This window comes from Gavialis gangeticus, unplaced genomic scaffold (assembly GCF_001723915.1).
Source record: "Gavialis gangeticus isolate Ggan-Ray unplaced genomic scaffold, GavGan_comp1, whole genome shotgun sequence".
NCBI classification, from domain to species: domain Eukaryota; kingdom Metazoa; phylum Chordata; order Crocodylia; family Gavialidae; genus Gavialis; species Gavialis gangeticus.
The window spans coordinates 11,327,562-11,354,849 of record NW_017729007.1 but is presented as its reverse complement, the minus strand read 5'-3'; the positions used below and the strand labels follow the sequence as shown (position 1 = coordinate 11,354,849).

The 27,288-nt window shown below is 42.4% G+C and overlaps 1 protein-coding gene across 1 annotated transcript in view; it reads right to left on the bottom strand.

Moving 5' to 3' along the window:
* MAPK11 (mitogen-activated protein kinase 11) overlaps positions 1-26,557 on the bottom strand; it is a 60,954-nt gene extending 34,397 nt beyond the window's left edge. Inside the window, exons 1-4 of the mRNA XM_019509294.1 lie at positions 26,381-26,557; positions 2,652-2,781; positions 1,271-1,329; positions 743-854 (exon numbers count right to left, since the gene is read on the bottom strand). Of these exons, the coding sequence (XP_019364839.1) occupies positions 743-854; positions 1,271-1,329; positions 2,652-2,781; positions 26,381-26,493 (414 nt within the window). The 5' untranslated portion in view covers positions 26,494-26,557. The remainder of the gene's footprint in view (positions 1-742; positions 855-1,270; positions 1,330-2,651; positions 2,782-26,380) is intronic.
* Positions 26,558-27,288: the final 731 nt, after the last annotated feature.

Genomic DNA, 27,288 nt, shown 5'->3' with positions numbered 1-27,288 from the left:
CCCCCCCCCCCCCCCCCCCATAATATTCACTAATAAAGTGGACAACTATTTGAATGTAAGAGTGAAACTACCTAGGATAAAATTTAACTACAACAATTTAGTGCCCCAATCCTGAGACTGACTCCATAAAGGCAAATTTCTACACAGAACCTCACTGAATCATTACTCTTGCCCCCATCTGAAACTACCTCCAGGTTCTGGGCCCCAAGGATTCAAACTTGTTCACTTTTTCAAAGTGTGTACATATGTTACTTGCCACAAGCTCCTCACTTTTTCATGAATGCCAAGTCCTCATACTGGTCACTACCTTCTCTTGTGGGGGAAATGCCGTGAACATGAGTTCACAGGTGTCAGAACATTGTTAGTTCACAGAGCCACATAAAAAGTACTTCTTTAACTAACACTCCATATATGGGCACCACGGTCAGGGGTTCATATCCTGCAACTACTTATTGATGTTCTTAATATTACACATGAAAATAGCTTTTAGGACTACCCATGTGACTTAAATTAAGCATGTTTTCAGAGGGGCTAGGGTCTGGTCTGTAGTTTCTTAAGTAATTTAGTAAATTCTAAAAGGATTATTGTTTTAAAAAGTAAGGCATCAAAGATATTCTGAAGATTTGCCTCATCACCTCTTAAAACATATAGTCAAAATAATTTAAATATTGTCACTGCAATCAAATATTCATTATCATATTTTAGTTTCTGGGTTTAAAAAATGTAAACATATAATTTATACCTTAAGACCTCTAAGTAACTGGTATATAAGAAACTGAATGTGGTCATCTGTTAGCTTCTGGCACTTTACTATGTTATTCAGATCAGCACCCATTAAATTTGTCACAAGATACCTGTAAAAATAAAATAATTTATTTAGAGGCAGGTAAACCCATTTTAAAAAAATGTCAAACTAACTTCACACTCTCATGTAGTTTCCTTCTCCATATACTAATATTTATTTCCCCACTATTAGCCATCTAGATATCTTCAAAGAAAAACTCTTTCAGTCCAGATTTTTACGTTTTTCTTCACAATGCACAGTAGAGATTCAATCAGAGGAGAGACCATGATACATTATGGGAGATATAATCCAGCTAACAAGATGCCCCACATGGGGAAAATGGGGATTTGGGGCACCAAAATATATACCTCAGGAGGCCCTGTGGTAGCCTGGACAGACACAGATTAACACTGAGCTGACCCCAAATGAATTGTATTTACCTTAATTGCTGACAAAATAATCACCTTCATGCTAAATTTTACTTACACTTCATTAAAATTTTCTATTGACGTTGCAGGTGTAAAAACATCTAGTAATCCTATAACCTGAAACAGAAGAGCGGATTTCTTTTTTATTTTCAGAAATACATGAGACAATACACTACCTACACTAATCGCTCTTAGAATTTCTAGAACAACACAGGTCAAATTATATCATGGTTTCTCTCTAAAACTTTACAAAACCAACAAAACCAGATGAATCTGGATTAAGACTTTGACATTTTAAAAGGAATTCCTTCTGAGACTGACAATATTACATGACCTTATAAAAATAGAACTAAGGGCACCTATACATGTGCCTGATACCTGTTCTAATTAGAACGTGTTGGAGGAGGCTTGATTAATCTAAACAGCACTCTCCAGCAGCCTCAATGTCACATGTATTTAGCATCCCCATGCTTCAAAATGGCAGTGGGGGTGCTTTAACTAAAGCTCATCAAACAAGCTTTAGTTAAAGCACCCCTGCCACCATTTTGAAGCACAGGATACTGAATACACATGATACTGCAGAAGCTTTAATTAAAGCGGCTTCCAAGAGATGTTCTAATTAAATCACCCTCCTCTCCCCACTTAGAATCAACCTATGTTCTTCCTGTTTTCTTGTTCCATGTTTGTTGAAATTATTTTAACTATGTTCCTCCAGTCCATTTTTCAATCTCTCATAACAAACCTTATTTGTTTTATATAACTGCTTCTTATAAACTGAATGTGATTCCATTTTGATAGGAGATTTTCTGCCTTCAGGCTCCAATTCAGTAAACTATTTTTAAGCATATGGGTAGCCCCACTGATATTGATGAAACTGTGCTTGAAGATGTGAATATGCCTAAATTCATTCCTGAATTGAAGCCTCAAATCCTAGTCTTCCAGCCAGGTTAAGGGACAAACTGTGTTCAGATGAGTATAGTATACTCCCATTATCATCAATGAGAACTAAACAAGAGTAACTTATAACAGAATTTGAGCTTAATATTTCAACCAAGTCTAAAATTGACAAAGCTCCTCAAATATTTTTTATTAGTGATTGACACTTTACATAGCACTCCTCCTTGGTGTAACATATTCTTGTTAGTGAGGTGTATGACCCCTTGATTTGTATTTCATAAGTGATCAGAGGGTCTTAAAAATCCAATAATACTGTGAAATTGTTGTATTATTAAGGAGCAGTTTTAATTTTTTTCTGGCCAATCGGAGTCTTTCCAATGATTTCAGTGGATTTAGGATCAATACCTGGAAAAACAAAGGTGTTAGGTATAAGAAGTAAACACTCATCCACACTCTGCTGATAAGAATGAAGCTAAAGAGTAAACTTGGGAAAGAAAGTTGTATTAGGGAAGCAAAGTGGAAAGTAGAAGTTCTTCACTTACATTTTCATGTTTCATGTGCTTAAGCAATCTCAGCTCCCTGTATGTCCTTCTGGCATGAATAAGTGATTGAAAAGGTCTTGAAAGCTTTTTTACTGCCACCTTCTGTCTTGTTTTGGTATCATAAGCAGAACTGAAGAAAAATAAAGTAAAGTAAAAAAAAAAGGTATGATCTTCACTGACATTGCCTGGCAAGGCCCTCCTTATTAACATACCAAAATGAACATCAAGAAAGTTTTATGTTCAGTTTGTGATTTTATTTCTTCATGCTTCATCACTTATATCTTACTGAAAGAGCTTTTCTGGGAAAACTACACAGAGACAACCACAACTACTCATAGATGGTTCCCTTGCAATCTTTCTAACAAATTACTAACTCCTATAATAATGTTTTCAGAATCATCTCTAGGTAATAGTCTTTCCCCATCTGGCTCAGAAACATAACCAAATAATTTGCTTCATTAATGTTGGCCTCTCTTTCCTACCCAAACTCAAGGCTCTTAGGGAATATTGGGATTCAAATACTGCTGCTTAGAGAACAGACTGGAACCTTTACTAATTATTGGGACGCTGCCACAATGTCTAGCAAATACTAATTATAACTGATGAACATGTACGTGGTATGCAATAATCTTTATAGATCTGGTATCAAATTAAAATCTTGATACATCCACTTAGTCAAACATAAAGGTTGTTTCAGAAGCCACTGTTAAGAAAAAAACCACCAGTATAAATTGGGACTGTCAAACGATTAAAACATTTGATTGCATTTGGTTGTGTGATTAAAAAAATCAGTTGCAATTAATCATGATTTTAAATCACACAGCTAAAAATTAAAAATTATTCACAGAAAAACTCAAAATGATGCAGCTATTTTGTATGGCTGGGCGGTGGAGTATATGTGTGAGGGGGAAATTGTGGGGGGCTGTGGTGTATGTTGGGGTTTGGAGCCCAGGGAGGGGAGTCCTTGCATGCCTTGGCAGGATGCAGGGTACTGTGGGTCAGCAGCAGGGCTGGGAGCGCTGTGGCTTGGGAGTGGGGGTAGGGCAGGACATGGGCATATCACTGCCTCCCCCCATATTACTCACAGGTGTCCCCTTTTTTGAAACAGGAAATATGGTAACCCTATAGGAATGCAACCCAGTGGTGGATAGAGCAATGTCTAGCATGTAAGCCTGTGGAAACGAAGGGGTGGGGGCCAGATTGAGGCCCCCATGGTGAGGGAGAGAGTGGGGCAGGGTGCACTCCTGGTGGCAGGAGGCATAACATCGTGTCACGGAGCTCCTAGGGCAAAGGCAGCAGGGTGCAGAGCCTCAGCCCACAGCAGGCAGCCCACCTCCACCCCACACAAATCCAGAGGGCATGTTCCCTCTATGCCTCCCTCAGGGGTGTGCACAGCAGCAGGACATCATGCCACTCCTGCTATGGCTCTGTCCCACGATCTGCCCCCTCTACCTCTCCTCCCACCCCTTCCCCTCCACAGACTTACTTGCTGGTCACTGCTCTACACACTGCTGGGCCGCATTCCTGGCCACATGCATGCTGCCACTGCTTGTGTCTGTGTCTGTGCACATGCACCCTCTCCCTCACTGCCTGCTTTCTTTCCTGCTGCAGCTGCCTGGAGCCCATGCCCGGGCTGCCCCGTGGTCCTCTGTACTGCCACCACTTCCCCGCTGTGTGGCTTGGAAGTGGCAGTGATAGCAGCAGAGTGGAGCTCAGGCGCAAGCTCCAGAACCATGTGCACATTAAAAAATTAACCCAAGAACCAATTAAGATGTTAATCCGCATTAATGGAAGTTGACAGCCCTAGTATAAATGCATACCATGTAATTTAGGAGAGAAATCCTGCAAACACTTACATACATGCTTTACTCTATGTACCTGCATTATCTTATTTTCTTCTGTGGGACTACTCAGGTGTGTAGAGCTAAACATGTGAACTGCAATTTGCAAAAATGGGGACTCAGTTTTTAAACAATAGCAAGATAGAACCAGTGGCCACAAGGAAGTTTTGCCTGCTTTGATGCAGGAGGGAAAATTTGGTCCTTTTATATATTTTACCTCCTGACAATACATAGAAAATTTAAGAATCAATTATTGAACTAATCAATAAATAGAATCTACTTCCCCTCATTACCAGAGCAACCTCTAACATTTTTTACTTTTCCATTAAAATAAAGTAGTGGCTCCCCACCTTGTTAGACTCAAGGCATCCCTCATTACACTCAAGGAACCCTTTGGAAAATGCCAGCTCTTATTTTTCACTCATTTTTAATTACAGAAAAATAATACAGCAATTCCTCTATTACAAAGAACTCAGAACAACCACAAGAGGTCCAAATGTGCTTGACATGATGGATTCTTACTTGAAATCACTGGGTTTATCACATGAATCATGTCTGCACACCTAACAGTGCTATTGTGTGGCATCTTGCATCACCCTTGAAAGGATTCCAAGGTACCATAGGGTGCCACAGCACCCTAATCGAGAGCCTCTGAAATAAAGCCACTATAACACAGATATCTGTGAAGTTCTCTGTTTAGAGTGATGATAACCCAATCTGCAATAGTTAGTGACAACATGAGGAAACAGAGATGAACTTTAACACATTTATCTTACGGGAAACCTTTACTGAGTAAAAGAGTTGAAAACTCAGCAACATGGTATGTGTAATAAACTGAGATGATGACATTCAGTAGTCACACTTCGCGTTATCATCTGCTAATTTAAATGGTTCCCAAAATTATGACAGGAGCCACCTCCTACAGACAGAAGACATTAATCCTGCCACAAATTGCTTCCAAATGTCAGCCCTGGAATACTGCAGCCAGTTCAATGTGTGATCTCCTGCATCCATTAATGATGCCTCATTAATGTCAATGGGGGGTGGGATTCAGCCAGGGATCTGTTCATTTGAAACCAGTTGCAAAAGAGAGGGCCTTGCTTCTGAAAAGATGCAACAATGAGATTAATAAGATAATGGGGGAAGGTAGATGTGGAAGAAAATGGTGATATCAGCAAGATGATAGAGATCTAGTTCCACTAGATTGCACAGAAACTCCAATACCAATGCAAAGCAATGAAGCAATGATTTTGTTTTTAATTAGATAAATACACAGAAAAAGGAAGTAGACTTAATTAGCAAGTTTCTTGCAGGCATTATGGATGGAAGGTGTGAATCACTCATGAGATAAATGAAATAATTAGATTACTTAGCTAATTACTTGCAAGCATCATAGATTGAACTGGATCTTCAGGAGAGATTTGTAGATGGTGAGGGCTGTGGCTGCAGAGCATCTGGGCAGTCTTTGAGCAGGTGGAAGGAAGGAAGAAAGTACAGGCATAAGAGAGAGCTGGCATCATGGGTAGGGTGGAGTAAAAGAAGCCATAATAATAAGAGATCTGACAAGTAGGTTGGAGGCAGAGGTATGATCAGGAATAGTAAGCTAGGATCTTGCGTATACAGGACTTGAAAGTGATAATAAGAATACACACTGCTTGTGTGTATGGAGGAGTTCAAAGAGATGGTGATATGTTCAAAGATGTTGGCAAAGAAGAAACTTGTAGTGGGTGCTTTGTTCACATAACAGCAAGGACATTGTGGAAGGGAAAAACAGGCAGCCACTGCCTCATCAGCATGACAAGGACTGGTCCTGAGTCCATGGGTGAAATCCTAATCCTGTGAAAGTCAACAGGCATTTTTCTATTAATTTCATTGGGGCCTGGGTTTCATTCCACATTCCTCAGCAACACCTGTTCCTCACATACATTCTAGCTCTGTAACTCATGGCACACAGGAAGAAAGGAATGGATGCACAGGTGAATTAATACATACTTCTATCCTGGGCACTGGTCTGTGGCTAGCACCTAACCCTTGTCACTGGATAAAACTCCCCTCATGCTTGCATTAGTGTACAAAGTCTGAGGCTGCTCTGTATAAGGACTCAAGGGACTGCTGTATTTAATGTGCCATCATCTTGCTAAACTTCTTCTTCCCTACTGAGTTCAATTATGCATTTTAGTAGACTGACAACTGCTGAGTTTAAAAACAGATTGCTTTCTACCATTTTAATGACTCAGGGCTGCATAGCTTTTGGATGGTATAAAGCACTGATTTTTTGGCTTCAGTAATTCTTAAGACAGCAGCTACTTCGACCAGAATGGAAACAAATGAGGGGCAAGAATAAAAGCCAAAGTAGAGTGATGTGACTTTTGAAGAGAAACTGCGTGTCTAAAATGAATGGGCTAGATCAGGCTCAGGGCACACCTCCACAACTTATTTTAATTTGGCAGTGCCCTGGCTGAGAACAATGTTGTACTGCTTTCAGCTTACCTCAGCAGTTCTCAACCAGAGTGCTGTTGCTGCCATCACCACAGCCAAGTGAAACCACCCCACATGCTTCATGTACAGCCAGTGCCTCCAGCAGGAGCATGCCCTCGTGCCTTCATTACGGTTATCTGATAAGCCTAAAGCAAGCATGTGCACCTGCTCTTGTTGCAGCCCTTCCTGGTCTGCCCCTCCCATGCTCCTCCTGGAAACAGATGTGTGGGACAGTTCACCTGGCTTCTTTGGTGGCAGCACCATGCCACGGCACCCCTAAGAGGGTCTTGTGGCACCCCAGTTGAGAATAACTGGGCTAGCTGCATAGCTCCTTCCCAATCAGTGGACTATACCAAATGACAGTTTGATCCAATGTCCTTTTAAAGTGGTTTCTTTGCCTGTCTCCCCATCACTGTCACCAACTACGTTATTAAAATTAGGTTTCAATTTCTCCAATTATGTTTGTTACAGACCAAGGGCAAAGTGTCCCTATGATCTCTCCTCTATGCTCTGGGTGCTGTGCTATTCCCTAAGTGGAAGTCCAAGTTCTCTCCACTTCCCCCTGGATCACTAAGCTACATCCTCCTCTCTTTGGTTACAATGCGAACCAAGCCTTTTACCTTCCAGAATGAAGGCAATGAAAGGTGACAGGTTTCAGTATCTTCAGCGCTCCTTTTTGGCTGGATTGCTGGCTTATAAAAACCTTGCTTCCAGGCTTGAGAACTCCACTGGTTCAACTGTGCTGGGCATTTGCAACCAACTTCCCTCTTGAAGCCTGTGCCCAGCTGCTGATTAAATTGATTCAGAACAACTGCTTCACAACAAATATATCAACCATCAAAAGGCATACGGCATCAGAGGAAGGGGTCAAACTTATTAAAATCTCAGAACCGTAATTATTCCTTGTTGATTTCAGTAAACTCATCTTAACAGATGTGCCCCCTGTGCTGGGAGAAACTGTCTCCTGCTATAGTGTCTGGGTCTCAGCAGCTCTCCAGAGCAGCTGTGACAAATCGCTCCCCCTTTCTCTCTCTGGAGAGACAATTTTTAACTGTTGAGTATCCTTTTGATATTAGGCCTTTGACTTGCCAACGAAGCTCTGTAGCTTTGCCTGACACTTGAGCATAGCTAACTACTTCTCTCTATTTGGGAATAGCATCATTCCAATTAACAGTCCAACTACTGTTCCTTGAACTCCCATGAAGCTGTTTGTCCGCAGGTGTCTTATCGCTGGTCAGTTTTTCATTTCCTGCTTGATCCTTGTGTAACAGCCCCTTTTGATTCGCTTCCACAGAACAATTAATGCAAGTAAACAAGTATCCATAATAGCTATACAAATGATAAAGACATATTCCATAATCTCCACAATAATCTTTACTGTTTGCATTTAATTCATCTTGGACAGTGAAAACAAATTCATTTTTAGATAGTATATTTTCACTTAGATTTTATGATCCTCATGTATTAGCAGGGCTAAAGACATTTCAGGGTAAAGTCATTTTAAATGGTTCTTTACTGCAATACATTACATTTCCTGGAAACATGTTTTACTTACCTTATTTTTAACAAGAACTAATTTTGTGATTTCTCCAGACCCAGACCCCCTCAGTACCCCCTCTTGTTTGCTGCCTTGGCAGGGTCAAGAGATAACAGGCTGGAAAAATAGCTACTATTCCACTTAGAAGGAGAGGGTTCTTTTGACACTGGTCAGAGACTGCTCAGTACATTTTTCTATCACTGTTTAATTTGTAGAAAAGACTGTTTCAGTGTTACAAACTTTTGCAATATTTAAAGTTCTTATGAAATCACCAGCTGCTGAAATAATCTTAACTCTCTTTTCTATTCCTTCCTTCCTTGCTTCCTCCCCTATGTTCTGTATTCAAATTATTCTTTTCTATTTAATACCCCTGATCCTGTAAGTCTAGTCATAGCATTTGAAGAAGTAGACTATCTCCTACAAAAGCTTATGCCTCTCTGAACAAGTTAGTCTTTAAGGGCTCATTTACATGTGCAAGCACCGCAGCGCTGGGCACTTTGAAAAGCATCCAGTGCTGCAATGCATGTAGTTGTATGAGTGACAAAATGCGCATCAGCACCAAGAAAATAACGGCTGTCCACTTTTGAACTAAAACACGTTGGAGGTGCTTTGGTTCAAAAGCGGACTGTCACCATTTTATGTGCACTGACACGTGTTTTGCTACTTATACAACTGCAGCACAGTGCGTGTCAGCTTGTAAGCAGAGCAGACTCAATTAATCGAGTCTGCTACAAAATGGCAGATCTCCAGCATATTGCGGGACAAAAAGGTATGTGTATAAATGCCCTTAAGGTGCCACCCTGCCCTGCTTTCCATCTGACTTCAGACTTACATGGCTAACTACCCCTTTCTTCTTTTACTTTTTCTGAAAAAAGTAAGCTTCGTGGTTGCAAAGTATAGCTAGATCGTATCAAATGAGAGTAGCTTAAAGGTTCAAATGACAGAAGGTGAATAAAAAGAAAAGACAAAACAAAAAGTAGTTTTTGTTTTAAAACCAATTTCATGATTTTCATGCCTAACTCCTGGGTTTGGAATACTGTGGTTTATATATTTTATATGCTTACAGAAAACAGCATGTAATTAAAATAACTAGTTATATAATTTTAACCCTTGTTTTATGTGTGTGAGAGAGTATGAAACAGGTAGAATGAAGCTAATATTTTTATTATTTTATATAATCTCCTGGATAAGCTTTCAAGGCCTGCACTCAACTTCATACAAATTTCTAAGTCTGTCTCTAACCTGAGAGCTACTATACGCATACAAGTACATGGTCTGAGCAGTTACAAAATCTCAGGGAATGCCCCAAGCATCGGTGAGCGCCAGCCTATGGACTTGGGTGAAAATCAGAAAATTGCAAGGTAAAAAATGGAGGACACAGTCCTTGCCACCTCTTTACCAGGCACACCTTCTAGCAGCTCTGCAACTGTCTTCAGATCAGAGCTGGTGTTTATCAATGTCTCTCAGTACTGCTATACCCCACCTCATCTCTGCCAGTCTTCCCAACAGAATCTAAAATGTTAACACCCTGAATGGCACAAACAAGGCAGAAAGAAGGCACTAGCAATGTGGATGGAGAGTCAGGTAGGAAGGCACATGGATCTCCTACCATGGCAGCAAAAGGGAGTCACTGGTATGGGGGAAGGACGGGGAGGAGAAGGTGAGTTACAGAGTTTGTCATAGGGAGAGTAGGAAGTGTGAAAGAAGATGAATAGGACTGCATCCCTTCACAATGGCAGGTATGGGTGGGAATGAGGAATTTAGGACAAACTCTCAGCTCCTCTAGGCAGGGCAAAAATGCCCTAGTATGGGGTGATGGGGAAATGCAGGATATGCATATCTTTTCCTGCAGCTCGGGGTGGTGCAATGGGAACAAAGATGCTGACATACTATAGACCAGGCAGGGGGTTTGCAGGGAGTCCCTTACAGAGACAGGAACAGGATATTGGCTCCCTCTCATATAGTAGGGGGCAAAAGGGAAAGGAAGCGAAGGGAAGAAAGGAAAGAGAGTCCCTAGTGTCTTCACTAGGCATGAAGTACCCGAGCCCCTAGTTTACCATTCCTGATCATAAAGTCTGAATTGTGTAAAACTGTGATGAAAACTGATCAATTTCCTTTTTTATGGTGAAAGTAAACGCTACATGAGGGAATGAAAATGATGCTGCTGAACGTATTTGTATTTCTGTAGCAGTTTTAGTTTTGTATATAGAGGGTGCAACACATCTTTACAAACATCCATGTACTAGAAAGGACTCAGAAGACATTGATCTTGAGGCAGCCAGTCTACTGAATTATGGAGTAGTAGCCTTGGGAAACACCACTTGTTCCAGCTTTCTGACTACAAGGAAATATACCATAAGAGCTACTGGAACCATAGCAGAATTAGAAGGGAGCAAACCTGCAGTCCTACTATTATGCAGTTAGCCTTTGATAAGTCATAATGATAAACAAGCTAAGTAAACACAAGGAACAGAAATATCTTTCCCCGTACACAGTAACCCCATCTGATGAAATAGGCTGTCACCTACAAAAGCTTATGCCTTATACCCTGTGACAGAGCAAGACTCTCTAGCTAGGAACCTCTGGGTTTTCTAGTACTGATGGGAGCATCAGTGCAGCCCAGTCAAAACCCCCTCCCGCCTAAGCTGTGTCTCAGCAGCACAGTGCCTCAGAGGAAGCCCAAAAAATCTTGATAAGTCAGTAGAAAATCAGCACACACACTGTTTCTTGCCTACTGATAATACCAAATTATATGTGGGTACATATCTGAATATATATATATATATATATATATATATATATATATTTTTTAAAGTAGCAAGACAAAAGGAAAGAGGATGTGTAATAGGTTACAATGAAATAATGTATTAATCTTCCTGGTAAAGCAATGACCATTACTTTATCCCAGGGGTTTTCAACCGGGGGTATGTGTACCCCTGGGGGTACTTTGGAAGGCCCCTGGGGGTATGTGGCAGCGGTGCAGAGAAGCCTGTGGCACTTTGCCCCACTCGTTAAACGGCCGCAGGGGTCCCTGCTGCCCCGCTTCCTGACTGGCCGCTGGGGGTACCCCAACCAAAAGAGGTTGAAAACCCCTGCTTTACTCTATTGATTATAATGCCTTATTGCATTGTAAAACTATTCTGTATTCTTTAGATATTGTTCTTACACACTTTCTTGAGTTTTAGGTTCAATTGGTTTAGCTCCAGTATGACTGGTGTCAATGATCTAGGATGAACTTACAGCTAGGATTCAAATATAAAAGTAGCAAACTGCTACTGTGTTAACCACTCTAGATATACTGTGCTGATCATAAAATACTGAAACTGCGGACAGCTGTTCCTTAATTTGCAATTTGACAAGTCTTAGTGTACCAACAAAATCTAGTTGTTACTTACAACTGTTAAAACAAATCAATTACCAACCACATTTCTAAAATAATGAAATCCTAAACTAAATTATTCCAACCCCCTAGGTTTACCAGGGTGATTTTTGTCTGATCTTTGCCTTTTAGATGCCCATTCTACTAATAATTACATATATTAGTAACTACACACAAAAATAGTCATGTTGAAGACCTTTGGGAAGGGGCTTAGGGTTACAGACATCATGGATGAAGTCAGTGGAACTAATCATATGAGTAGTTACTCACGTGTGTAAAATACAGGACTGGAAGGGGCCTCCTGTGCCACTGAGTCCTACCTTTTTTGTTCATAGGAGCTCACTAACCAAAAGAAACCCAAAAACTGCCACTTCAAACCCTTCTATACATGAAAAACACCCTATCAAAGTAGGGGAGATGAGGGCACTGCCAATGCCCAGTCACTGCAATGATAGTGAAGTAGGTGATTAACATAGTTTCAGAAGATCCTAGTAAAACAAAAACAATGCTCCATGCTACAGATCAGAGGTGCACCAATACACTGATCCGATATCAGATTGGTACTGATATGAAGAAAATTGTCTCTATCAGATATCGGCCCTATGGGGCTGATAATTTGGCCGATAAACCCCCATGCTGCGCACTGCTGCAGTGCAGCATGGAGCAGATCAGGCAGTGTGGAGAGCTGCCTCTAGCTGGTAAATCGGAAGGGGGGGCAGATCAATGCCCCCCCAGTGAGGGAGGGGGCAGGGGCCATGGAATGGAGCCATGGCTTATGGGCTGGGGGCAGCTCAACTGCTGCTCCCTTTCATTTGCCACTGCTGCTTTTATGTAAAAAAAAAATTACATAATAGATAAATAGTTAACTATTTTGACCTAGCAGAGTGAGCTTAGTCCTTTGGCTGGTAGCAGAGGCCAAACTATACTTCCCTTTGGCTCTGCAGTCCCAGAGCAACTGAGCAGCAAAGTGTTATTTCTGGCAGGGAGTGGGGAAGCAAGCTCTCTGCCACTTCTTCTGATGGATGAGGCAAGACTAGAATAGACTAAAATTAAAATTGTTTCCCCCTTTTGTTGCAGGAACTTGGTAGCTCAAGTGAAATAGCAGATTTGCAAAAAATGGAAAATGGAAATATCGAGCTGCCAGGTCTGGGGGAAGAAGCAGCAGGATCCTTGCTTTCAAGATGACTATCACCAGATATGTGATCCACCATGAGTAGGTGTTCAAGACAGTCAAGCTTTTTATCAAGCTTTGTGGACAAAATGTCAAAAGAAGATTAAGAAAAAGTAGATGAGATTTTAGCTCAAGCTATATTTGCAAGTGGTACACCTCTATCCATAAATAAAAATCAATACTGGAAGGAACATTACAAACTAATTCGCCCATCATATCAGTTACCATTACGTTATTGCTTATCACATTTTCTCTTCGATAGACAGTATGACAAAGTTCAAACAACAGTTAGTTAAAGGATTGGTCAAGCAGAATCACTGACTCTGATGTCAGATGGATGGGCTGATGTACAAGGAAATCCTTTATTGAATATTAAACACCTGAACCAATATTCCTGAAAGCAATTGCTACCAAATCTTCTCATCATTCAGGTGAATACATAGCCAAATTACTGAGTGAAGAGATTAAAAGTGCAGGTCCCTCCAGGATACAAGCCCTTGTAACTGATAATGCGAGTAACATGAAAGCTGCAAGGCAAATATTAAAGGAAAAGTAATCCCAATGAATAGCATTTGGCTGTCTTGCTCATAGATTTAATCTTCTGGCAAAGGACATCATAAGTGCTAATACAATGAAGGCAATATTGGCAAACTGCAAAGCAATTGTGAAGGTATTCAACAATCATCATGTTGCTAATCAGACTTTGAAGAAATTACAGAAAGAGAAGCTGGGAAGGAAAATGAAATTTTAGTGCCAGGAGAAACTAGATGGGGCTTGACTATAAAGTGTTTACATAGTTTGTTGTACACAAAGAACTGTTTGCAGTGTGCTTCAACAGATGACACAGTATCCCAGATTATTCCCGTGAACATTCGGAAGCAGATTCTCAATAACAGTGTGTTCTGGGTTTGGGTTTGAGTTCAAGGAACATTAAATTTGCTACTACCAGTTTCAGTGGCTACCAAGAAACTTGAAGGAGATACACCGACTCTTTCAAATATTTCAGAGATACTCAGACAATTGACTGTAAAACTAATTGAGCTTTTGCCTTCTTCACCTGTATCCAAAAAAGAAGTAGCAGTAAACCAAATTGAGATCTGAGTTTTGCTCTCATCCAGTTTATCTGGCAGCAAACCTTTTGGATCCTCAAAACAGAGGACAACATTTATCAGAAGATGAATTATCTACTACTCTCAATACAGTCATGGAAGTAGCTAAGAATATCCCCAACATCGACGAAATAGCCATGACGACAGACATTGCTAAGTATTGCGCAAAAGAAAAATTTTGGAGCAAAGACATCGTTTGGTGGGCAGCAGAGAATACGTCTCATCTCACATGGTGGAATGGATACTGGAACACCTGACTGTTGTCCAGGATTGCTCTAAGGATCCTAAGCATCCCACCAACAGCAGCTTCTTGTGAATGGAACTGGAAGGGTTTCAGATCAATCAAAATGAAAAAGAGGAATAGTCTAACAAATGAACGCACCTCTAAGTTTGTTTCTATTTCTCAAAATCTCTTTGCTTCTGGAGAATCAGTCAGAAACGCACTGCATCTTCTTCAATTAGTGAAGAAGATGCAGTGTGATGATAAGTTGCCCTTACCCATGGACTCATTGGTAAAACCATCCTTTAATGAAAGAGAATGTGGTTCAAGTAGTTCTGAATCAGATTTGCCTCAATCTGATTCTGAAATGAAACTAGTAAGTACTGCAAGTGATCCTACAGATAGTGACAGTGCAACTGGAGGTGCCACAATGACCTTAATGAAAGACAGTTAAACTCTGTTCAAGTAGATGAGTGGACAACCACAGCATATCATGCACAGTTCTTTGGGTGTGCTAAAATTAGTGTCAACAGTTTTCAGTGCCTTCTTTTTTTTCCTTAAATTTAAACAGTGTAAGGGGCAGTACATGCTATTGTGTATAGTCTTCACATTTTTACAAGCATTCCAATAAAAATAATTTATTTTCACATAAATCTTTGAATTTGTTTGAATATAGCATTTAAGCCACATTAAGTGTGCTGCATTTCATTTTTTTCCTAATCAAATATTTCAGTTCAAATACTTATGGCTATTGGGACATAAAATTAACATGGGGGTTTTGTTTACTAAGTATAAGCCAAATAAACATGTTAAATCAGATTTGGGGCATTGGAAAATTTTCCAATTCAAAACTTTCTGGAAAACTCACATCTCTGCTCATCTGCAAGTTTAGCTATGCCTTTCCCTTTCATTTTTTCATTTAACCTACAGCCCTAAGTCAACTCTCCCATGCATCAAAGGGGACCTTGGTGTTTATCTGGCACTGCTCTCACTAATCTTTCTGTTGCTGTGTTTTCCCTCTCTGATCATCACCGAGTCTTTGTCATCACTATTCTGCCTTTTTGTTAGGCATTCCAGTCCAGCAGCATTAGTTATTTCTTGTCTGCTCTCAGCCCTCTCCTCCCTGACCTCTATTCCCCTTCTCCCACTCACAGATTTCATAGATGTTAGTTTCTTGTATTTTTTGCTCTCCTCCAGCCTTGACTGTTTTGCCCATCTCCTATTACAAGGCCCAACCCTGGCTCACTCCCAACATCCACTTCCTCTCCTCCTATTGCTGTGTAGCAAAGCATCTCTTCTGATCAGGCTGGCTCCTTCTGCTATACGTTAATTTTCTCCTCTTTCAGTTTTGCCATCTTCCTAACCAAATAACTCTACTTCTCCAACTAAATTTTATCCCCTAGCTGCAATCCTAGCTACCATTTTGACACTTACTTCTTCAGTCCTTCCTTCCTCCTACAATGTGATTATTTGCCATTTCATTTAGATCTTATTTTCACTCTACCTTTTATTTCTTATTCACTACTCGCCTGTCCTCCCTTCCACTTGCTTTCTCTTCCCTCCTACAATTTTTTCCTCCACCCCAGCACAGACATGTAAGTTCCCTCTAACTCCTCTGCTTGCCCTAGTGATCCCATCCTACCAAATGAACTCTAGTGCTCACCCTCCTCCCCTTACAATGCAAGCACACTTTAGTTCTCATCTTAAATAAAACCGCACTCAACTTCACTGACCTCTCCATCTCCCTTTCATTTCACTTCTCAAAGTAAGGGTGCTTACATCTGGAGCAGTTTCAAAAGGCTTTGAACACTGCTTCATTCCGGCTTAAAGCTGGAGTGGGTTTGCTACACTCTGGGTGCATCTATATGTTTGTTAATGCGCCTTTTCTACTGTGCATTCAATTTAGTACCTCTAATATAAGGTCCTAGATAAAAGTGCAGTAGCTGCACTAATATGCAGTAGTAAAGGCAAATATTTTTTTTGTGATGCTTAATGTACAGTAGACTACTTCTGCTGAGTATTAGCATATTAGCACGATTTTTGCTGTGACATGCTAATGCTCAGTAGAACAGTCCATGGTGCATTAAGGCATCTCGTGTAGACATGCCCACTTACGATTTCCATCTTGTCCACACATAACAATTAGAATGCTGCCCTTTCACAACCTTCCCCTTTTTAAATGGCCCCATACCTTCAACTCCTCCCACCTCTGTTCTGCTCAGTGTCATTGCCTGCTTCCCAAATTTTCAAACAAGCTGCTTTGTGCTTTTTCCTGTTTGGGGAAGCATATTATAAACATTCACAAAATGAATGTGTTATCTTATCCAAAACATAATTTTCCATGATGCCTGTAAAAACTGGACAACTGTTAAGCTGATGGTGTTTTATGTTGACCAATATTGTCTCATTGTTTTCTTCCATTCCCCTGTCCATCTGTCTACATCCATCTACTGTCCAATACATAAATTGTAACATTTTGGGAACAGGGAACATATTTTTATTCTGTGTGTTTTGTACAGCACCTAGGTCAATGGTGTCTATACCTATAGTTTAAGTGCCATTTTAATACAAATGACAAAAATAATTATTCATAACTTTAATACAAAGTTTCCAGCAATCAGAAGCAGGCTGTATCAGTATCAACATCCATCATTAAAATGGGAGGACTGACTGAATGAGCTCAAGAATAATTCCACGTGAACTCCAAAATGACAGAGCTTTGAAAAAGATCAGGAAAAGCAGACTCTGTTCTGTTCAATTTTTATTTCAGAATTGTACCTCAATTTTTATCTAGAAACATAGAGCCTGTTTCCTTGGCAGGATTCCTTCCATTTTATCTTTAAAAAAAAAAGTATCATAGAAAAAAGATACTAAGACTCCCTTCATGTTATCATTTACCAGGCCTTATTTGAAAAGCCTGGTTTCCAACCCCTGTAAATAACTATAAATTTCTGCACAAAGAATTCCAGGCACTTTGGCAATCATCTTCAACAAATGCCCTTCTCAGGACCATGGCAGAATTTATCAGAACTAGATCTGGGCAGGAAACATCTTTCACTGTTTGCAAAAAATGGCCAATATTTTGGAAGTGTTCCCAGTCTTTATGGGAATGAAAGTGGCACTTGAGTCATTTTTATGTGAGAGAGTGAGAGCCTAAAGTGAGATGACTCTGTTTCAAGATATCCAACCCCCTGCATTAGGGCACTGCTGGAGATTCAGGTTCAAGTTCTGAGTCTGCTTGGTCCACCCTATTTACTGAGATACAAAGCCAGTCTGTCCATGTCTCCTGCTGGAGTTGTTCCATTTTGAATGAGTAATTAAATATTATTGGGGCCAAGAAAGACTATGGCTTGATGGTATCCCCATTTCTCCCACTGATGTATTGGTAGATTTCTCTTTTGCTTTGACCAGAAATTCTATGCTGGTTCAAATATAACAAACAAATTCAAATGGGTACTGTGAAAAGACCCTGAAATCAGTCGACTCTGTGAGGATACAAGGATCCATTGATGCAGATCTGATTGTAAGACCATCACTTCAGCCCTCATGCATTTGGTGATTTTAAGCTCAGAAGTATTACAGGATTGAAGGGGTGAAACATTAGAATTTAGAGACTATATTGCTATATTTTTAAACAAAATGAGACTAATTCAGGACAGGACTTTAGAAGAGCATGCTAACTTAGGCTGCTGACAAACATGACAAAAAAACCAAGCCAAAACAAAAGGCACTTTACCGGAAGAAGCACCACGTTAGTTTAACCCGGCTCCACAGCATCTGTGTAGATCCGGCACTTCCACTGGGAAAGTTGATTCATTCAGCTATTAGATTAAAATGCCCCAAAAAGCCCCACTAAACCATGCCTGCAAGTTTAACTTTAAGCGCATGGTTAAGTCTCATTAATATCAAGGAGCCTTAAGCACCTGATTATTTTTGTAAATCAGGACCTATTTTATTATAGTCTGTAGAGAATGAAGTAATCATGTGTATTGCTTTTTAAAAGTACATAGTGCTTAGTTTGTCTGTATGACATTATTGTACTTAAGAGACTGTAATGGTAAAGCTGACAGGAAATGAAAGACTAGCATAGAGAAGGAGCCATCATAAACAACACCTAGGGCCCTTGAGATAACAGGGGGATGCTGTTGTTTGGGGAATAATTTTGCCTGGCTCCAGTAAGTCTTGCAAGGTGTTCTCCTCCTGGACTAAAACCCAGAATCAAAGGATACACTAAAAAAAGATGCTGTCTCAGGGAAAAAGGCAGAAGACTGGATTATCAGCAGGCAGACAGAGAAACACCCAGGGACAGAGTGCAAAAATCTGTATCTCTTCTAGCCAGAGGTGGGGTCAATGGAGTGGAAGAGAGCTTAACAAAGATAGCCTGGAAAAAGTTAAGTGTAAAGAAGAGGAAATATGCCTCTAGACCTTATTGTTTCTACTCTTTTCCCTGCATGCTGTGCAACTCTGAGTGAATACATATTGCTTTGTTTTGAAAAAATGGTTTCTGAGTTAATCAGCTGCTGTTAGCAGCTCCTGGAGGGACAGACTTACAGGTGCCAAACACAGTTGGGTCTTTTAGGTTAGCCCTTGGGAAATAAAGGGGAGACACCCCAGGGGTTCATACAAAGAGTGGTATAATCACACGGTTCCACCCTGGAAAGAGATCAAGACAGGCAGGCCACTCACCCAAGGGCTGTACTTGAAGAAGACAAAAGAAGATGTAAAATGCAGCACATCCTGTAACTATGGTATAATCCTTTTTTTCTTCCTGCCCTAATGCTGACGCAAGATGGCAACACAGAAGAAAATTTTCACATCATACACTTCAAAGTGACTTCCTTCCAATCAACATGGGCAGATACTAAGAAATTCACTGCGGAAACTTCAGTAGGTTGCAACCACTAAGTTAACGAAAAAATATACATAAAACAAAAATTACTTTAAAACTCACAAGCAGTGGGAGTGAATTCCTAGTTCTACTAATGTCAGTGAGAATGTAAGATTTCCTCTGAGATGTTTAATGCATTAATGCATTTCTTCAGAAAAGGGTTCTGTATTGCAGATGCTAAAATGCATATTAGTGTGGCAGTTTCTCTAATAAATCACTTTTTTTATTATGACAGAAGTAATTGTTATAAAAGTTGCATAACACTTTCCATGCTAATCTCTTGTTACCAGTTGCGTACAATTTCCTGAAGCCTTCTCTTCTTGCCTGGTATGTTTATCTTGCTCTATGACAAAAGTTGAATTTTTCCAGAGAGCAATTCTGAGCTAAAACATTCTGCACTAAAAATAAACATTAATTTTTAACTGCCAATAAAAGTGATATACTTTTACATTATAACTTCTTTTCACAACTTTTTAAAAAAGAGACTCCAGGATAAATAGCTTGGCATGGAAAACTGACATTTGGTACAACATGGGCAGCTCTCTGCAAGGAAAACAGGCTTTTGAGTATTCCAGTAAAACTTGTTTTTTTATTTGAATAAGTTATGACTCTTTGAAAATCATGTGCTATACATACCGCCATTATTTTCACAGGGCTTGGGGTTTTAATCTTAAAGGATATGATTCTTCACCCACCAAAGTAAATGAATGAACGCCTACTGGGTCAAATCTAAGTGTGCAGGTAAGGAAGTCTGTGCAGCATATCTGCAGAGTTAGCTTACTTGAGTAGCAAAGAATGTACTGCAAGGGCCCAGTGCCTGAGGGAAGGACACCACCAGAGCTCTCTGGAACGATATTTGGCAGGCTTGCTGCATGCTTTCCCAGATCTTCAAGAACGAGCCCCTAAACTGCCTGCCTTTAGAATGGGTAGATTAGCAGAACTTTAGGTCAGAAACTGTCAATACCAGTGGTTCTCAAGCAGGGTGCTATGGCACCCAGGGTTGCCACAAGACTCTTTCAGGGGTGCTACAGCAGCTAGTTGGAACTGCCTCCCACAGCTCATGCACAGTCAGATTGGGAAGGGCTGCACTAGGGTTATCAGACAAGCCTAAAGCATGCGTTCCTGCCACAGTCCTTCCTGGTTTGACTCTGCATGGCATCTTCTGGTAATAGAGGCACATGGAGCAGGTAAAACTGCTCCATGTTCGTTTTCTGGAGGAGCATGGTGAGGGCCGGACTGAGAAGGGCTGCCACAAGAATGGGTGTTCCTCACTACTTCAGGCTTATCAGAATACCCTAATGCAGGCAGCAGCATACACTCCTGCCACCGCCCTTCTTGACATGGCTGTGCAAAAAAGCACAAGATAGTTCAACATGGCTGAGAAAGTGGCAGCGGCACCCTGATTGAGAACCACAAAGGTAAGCTGAGGCAACACAACAGTCACTCTCAGCCTGGGTGCTACCAAATTAAAAAAAGTTAAGGAGGACTGCCATGACTCGAAAAAGTTTGAGAACAACTGGTCTATACATTCCATCTGGTACTAAAGCATACAGTTTGCATTCACATAAAGAAAATTAAAAATAGACTCCAAATAATCATGTCTGATCAGGTTTTTGAGTTACAAGAATACTGGAGGGTAGGAGTAGGATTCAGAGATACCTCAACAAATTGGAGAACTGGATCAAAAGACATCTCATGAAGTTCAAGAAGAAATGAGTGCAAAGTCATGCACTTAGGACAGAACAATTTCATGCACTGGTACAGGCTGGGGGCTGACTAGCTGGTCAGCAGCTCTGCAGAAAAGGACCTGGGGGGTACAGTGGACAATAAGCTGAACATGAGGCAGCAGTGTGACTTTGTTGTGAAGAAGGCTAATGGCATACTGGACTGCATTGGTAGGAGTGTTGCCAACAGACTGAGGGAAGTGATTCTTCCCCTCTAATTGGCACTGATGAGGCCACAAGCCTGGAGTAGTGTGTCCAGTTTTGGCCCCCCCCCACTACAGAAAGGATATGGATAAACTGGAGAGAATCCTGTAGAGAGCAACAAAAATGGCTAAGGAGCCAGGAAGCAAGACTTAAGGAAGAGGCTGAGGGAACTTGATTTATTTACTCTAGAAAGTAGATGACTTAGGGAGGATTTAATTGCTGACTTCAGCTACCTGCAAAGAGGATGGTATTAGGCCAGGCGTGTGAAAAATACAGGCCGAAGGCTGGATCCGGCTCACCAAATAATTCTATTGGGCTCACAGTTGCTCCTCTGAAGGTGAATTGTTTCGGCCACACCACCCTGGTTTTCAGTGCCCCTCGCCCTCTTCCCTTCCCCATGCCAGCTGGCTGCAGCAGCAGTAGCCACTCCCCTCCCTGGCTGGCCTGCCCTCAGCATATGCTGAGCCCCTAGCATATGCTCCAAGGCAGGGTGTGCTGAGCTCCTGGCTAGGCTTCTGCTCAGCAAGGCTGTCTGCATACCAATCCTGTTTGTAGATCAGACAGCCTGGCACCCAGCGAGTCGAAGTTTAGGTGGGGTTCTCCCCACTTGCGGGGGAGTGGGTGCAGGGGGAAGAGGGACAAAAGCCACAGATATCCAGGGCCTGCTGGGATGGGGCCTGGTAGAGCCACAGGCACTGATAATGTGGTGCTATGCTGTATTCCTGCATGGTATTTTAGGCTGAGCCACATGAACACAGTTTGAACAGTTGGTGCAGCTGCTGCCCAACTCCAAGTCCCCAGCACGTGGCCAGGTTGGGATCCACACCCACATAGTCCGAAGTGGCAAGTGGGAATACAGTGTGGCACTGGCCTGGCTGGGCCCAGATAACCCATGGCTCCCAGCCCTATTCTCCCTGCACCCCCCTGCTCCAAGTCACTGGCATACGGCTGGGCCAGTGCTGTGCTATGTTCCTATGCATCGCCTTGGGCCATGTGGGTGTACCTGCTGCAGTTCCTGCCTGACCCAGCCACATTCCAGAGACTTTGAGTGGGGCAGGGGATGCACGAAGAAGGGGGCTGGGAGCCATGGGTCATCTGGGACCAGCTGGGCCAGTACTGCACTCTGTTTCCCTGTTCTCCCTGTACCCTCTCCCCTGCACTGAGTCCGCACCACACAGCCAGGTTGACGGGAGCTGCACCCATATGGCCTAAGGTGGCACACAGGAATATAGCAAGGCACTGGCCTGGCTGCATGCTGGATACTCTGGGCAGAGGAAAGGGTGCAGGGAGAAGGGGGGAACGAAGCTTAGGTTCTCCTAACCTTTATTCTCTCTGCTCTTAGATCAGGGGTAGGCAATGTTTTGGAGGGCGGGGGGGGGAAGGTTGTTGGTGATTTGAGGGATGCTGACCTGGATCTAGGCCCATGACAGCTCACCGAAACTTCCTAAGTGGCCCTCTGGCCCAAATAATTGACCACCCCTGAGCTAGACTGTTCTCAGTGATGGTAGATGACAGAACAGTGAGTGCAATGGTCTCGAGTTGCAGAAAGGGAAGTTTAAGTTAGAAACTTAAAGGTCTCTTCCAACCCTAATTTTCCATGATTCTATGAAAAAAGTTTGAATGAATCTCCCTTTATTTCTATCTCTGTCTTAAGAAAATACATGCATTTCTACTAAATTAACCAACGTACACAAACTACTCCAAGATTGTAATCTTCTCTTACTGAATCTTAACTAATTGGTTGCATCTAGATTCTGGGCCAAAACATGTTCATATAACATGAATTGTTCTACTGATTTTAGTTTACCTACGGGTATGAAAAGGGCAAGCAGGAATTGGCCTAAGTGTAAATACTTAGATTACAACTTTTGTTACACAAATTCCTATTTATAATTGTGCGAACTTGTTACATATGCCTGGGAAGTTACGTTCAAATGGAAGGAGAAGCATTATGACAGAACCGCCCTGAATTAGAAAGACAGGGGGCATTTCACTATTGTTAAGAAATGTTTGATTCTATTAAAAAAATCAAAGTCTGATACTCCTAAAAGCCAAATGTTTGGACATCAGGACTATGGCTTCAATTCAGAACAGCACTTAGGAATTTGCTTAATTCCAATGATTTCAGTAAGACTTAAATATGCTTTAAGTACTTGGCTGAAGAAACACGGAATTACTCAGGGAAGAACTATAATACATTAGTCAGGAGATTGACCATTTTTCCTGGCTGAATAAGACAGATACACAAGTTATCAACTAGTTTCCAATATGTGGAAAAGATTCAAAGTGACAACGGATACTAAAACTGTTGTACAGGCAGTCCTCCTTACGACACAATTGGTTCCTGAAAACCAGGTCTGAAGCTGAAACATTGTAACTCAGAACCAATTTTCTCATAAGAAACAATGTTATAAATGGGGGATTTGTTCCAGAACCAAGGCCCCATACCCCATTTTCACCAAAAATACCCTGGAATTTTGTACTCAATCAATTATAGATGAGTAATATTGCTATATTAATGTATTTATATTGTAAATAGCAATCATATCGATTTGGAAGGACTTCTTTGAGGTGACTTTGCTGGACTTTCTGAAGGGTTCTTGGCTGGAGTCTTCTCAGGAGTCTTGTCTGCTTTCTTAAAGAAAGTGTTCAAGGAAGTTTGGACAGATGTTCTCCAGGGAGATAGGTGACACAGCCAACTTGTTTGCCGGCGTGGCATCACATCAGATCAAGCATTGTAAAGTCAAAACTGACATCAGAAAGTTGAAACAGGGTGTCAATTTATAAACGGTGTATCTCGAAACGTTGTAAGTCGAGGACTGCCTGTACAATCTTTTTCTTTTGATGGGACATATTAGGAGCCCTGGACTCAAACAAACCAGTTTCTGCTGTAGGTAAGAGTTTACCAAAGTTAGGGGGTTAAATTTGACCCAAATTTACATTTCAGTAGTTAGCCACCCTTCCTAGTCTGGAAGCATATTCCTGATAGTCTGGGTCTTAATTTCTGGGCTTCCTCATTGATTAATTAGTAGAAATTCCTGAGCATCAAAGAGGAAAAAAGTAAGTGGGATAAACTGTAACTCCTATTGCAGTTGAAAACAGACCAGCTGTGCGGCAGGTGAAGTACCATACATTTCCACTGCCTTTTTTATTGTTGGAGAACCTTTGGCATTACACTTCAGATTCTGTGGAATAGGTTTGTTTTAGAAGTAGCTGAGCATAAGAGAAAAAGACAAAAATCAGAAAGTTGTGGTGCGTGTTTTATACTGTAACTCCAATAAATAACTTGAGAACTATTGGGGTAAAAAGTTCTGTTTCAAACTGGGAGTTCTTAATTTAGGACAAGGATACCATTCATAGTAGCACATTCTTCACTGGATCGCCTCTTTAGTTGCAAGGAAAGATGCTGATGTTCACACATTTGTTTACAGGAAAATGACAAACCTAAAATTTAGCTAACATAAATTTTGAGGAACTACACAAGTCTGAGCCCCCCTCCAAATCAAGTTACAGCTTTTAATATCTTCCTGCTTTAAAAATGTTTCTCTCTTTCCTTTGGTTCAATGAAAGATTCCAAAAAAATAATATCAATTAAAAAGAATAACATACAGCATGCTCTAGGGAACTGACTGTACAGGGGCAAGAGTGAAACTTATTATTCAAAAGGTTTTGTTAACTGCACATAAATCAATCAAGAAAATAGTTATCTTTAGTTTCTTTGATGATAAACATACTTTGAAAATGTAAATAAATATATTTTGAAAATAAATCAATGGATATAATCTAGAAAAGACAAATATTTTCCAAATGACAATGGCCATTTAAAAATTAACATACTTTCTGAAAACAATTCCAGGCTTATAAATACAGGAAAAGGTGAATCAGGTGGGAAAGTATCTTGATCTTTTAGGACAGGAAGCACAAATGAATAACTTGTATGTGATAGGTAAGCAACCAATTACTAAGAATAGAAGCATTTAAGAGAAAGCAGAGGCCATACATCCTTGCATGACAAACAATCTGCATTCTTCCCTGGCCTGGAAACAACAGCAAGCACAATCCTATTCTCTTCCAGACCACTGTAGATCCAGAATGACTTGACTGATTTATGCTGGCATAACTGAACCCATGCTGACCCCTTGAACGTCTTCATTTGTCCTACTGCTCATCTCAAATGATGTTTCCTTGCAGTTCATCCTAATTCTTTCAGCTCCTGTCTTATGATCATGATCATTAAGCTCTTTGCCAGGCACTAGTATCTCTCATAAACACATGGTTTAGAGAGGGCATTCTTATAACCACGGATCAAGTGAGCTGTAGGCATGAAAACCGAGTTCAACCGCAACCCTAGAGCCAGCATGACACCGGGCAACCACGTTTCTCTCAATACGAATAAGCAGCACTTTGACATTCATACCAAAAATCCCTCAACACTTCCTTCCCCCGTTCACAAGGTAGGCAGGCAGGCTTGGTTTCCCATTCCCAGAGACAATGACTGCGCAGATCCCGTCAGTGTTGCAATGTGCAGCGAGCTAGACGTGGTCAGAAAGTGAACGCCTCCTTGATGGACGCAAGCAAACCTCCGCCTTGTTTCCCTACAACCCCAAACAGGTTTCACACGAACTCTTTGGAGGTGAAGGCTTCACAGGTCACAGGGCAAGGCCAGCTAGCGAAAAGATACCCGAGGGGCAGGGGAAAGACGGGCCCCGGGATCTACCCACCCGAAGTTTCGTCCCAGGGAAGAAACGTGAAGTTGCCCGAGGGCCGGGCGGGCGGGTCCCCCCTCGCCCGCCCGCTCACGGCAGCAGGGCCTGGTCCCATGCCTGCCTGCGGCTCGGGGATGAGGAGAGTCTTCCTTCCGTGCAGGCTGCGGGGAGCCTCTCCGCAGCAGCCAGCCCGGCCCGGGTTCCCGTGGCAACCCCGAAGAAACGCCCGGGCTCGCCGCTTTTGTGGGGCCGCCTCCTCCCGGCCCGCGGGGGCGGGGGCTGGGGAAGCCGCCCTCCACAAACCCGCTTTTCCCACGGCCGCCTGCAGCATCCCCCGCGGGCCGGGGCCCGATGTGTGCCGCGGGGCTCGGGCTCGGGCTCCCGGCTCAGCACAGCCCGCCGCCCACCCCGGGGACCCGCCCGGCGCCCGCCTCCTCCGCGCATTGTCTGCTCCCGCCGGGCGCGCACGCACCACACAGAGCCGTAGGCGCCGGAGCCGACGGGGGTCAGGTTCTGGTAGCGCTGGGGCACCTCCCACACCGTCTTGTTCAGCTCCTGCTTGTAGAAGCTGCCGCGCTCGGACATTTTCCGGAGCCGCCCGCGGCCGCGGCTCAGCGCGGGACCTGCAGCTGGAAGGAGCCGGGAGGAGGAGGAGGGAGGGAACAGGGGAGGGGAAAGGGGAGGAGAGACTGGAGGCGAGGGGGAGGGAGCGGCCATGCACCCGGGGAGCCGGCCTGTCCCCGCCTGCTACAGCCACAGCCACAGCCACAGCCACGTTTTAAACACCTGCACCCTCGGCTTGGAAGATGCTGGTGTGCCCGGCCTGATCCCTGTTGTGGCAGCACAGCCCTGGTCCCTTCCCCGTTGTCTGCCCCAGGCACAAGTGTCAAGCAAAATGCCACACCGGTGCCCGGGCCGGGGTTGCCTACCCCTGAGCTAGAGCAAGCCAAGCAGAAGCAGTGCATCCCTTACCCCTGCCACAAGACTCGCCATGGCCTGCGGAGGGGAACAGCTGGCACAGCCCCCCTGGGCATTCATCAGGGCACCTTTACTCGCTCTCACATGCGTCTCAGCGTGCTCATCCTGGCCCCATGGATCCATCATCCACCCTGCCCTCACCTCTAGTGATTTTCCTTTTTCTGTCATCTGCCACAGCTGGAAACAATCCAGCTCCATCCTCTTTGGAACCACCCTTCGGGTAGTTGAAGGCTGCCACGAAATCCTCCCTCAGTCTTCTCTTCTCCAGACTAAATAAACCCAGTTCCTGTAGCCTCTCCTCCTTAAGTCATGTGTCCCAACCCCTAACCCTTTTTGTTGCTGGTCTCTCCAATTTGTCCACACCCTTTTTGTAGTGGGGCAGCCCAGTACAAAACTAAACAC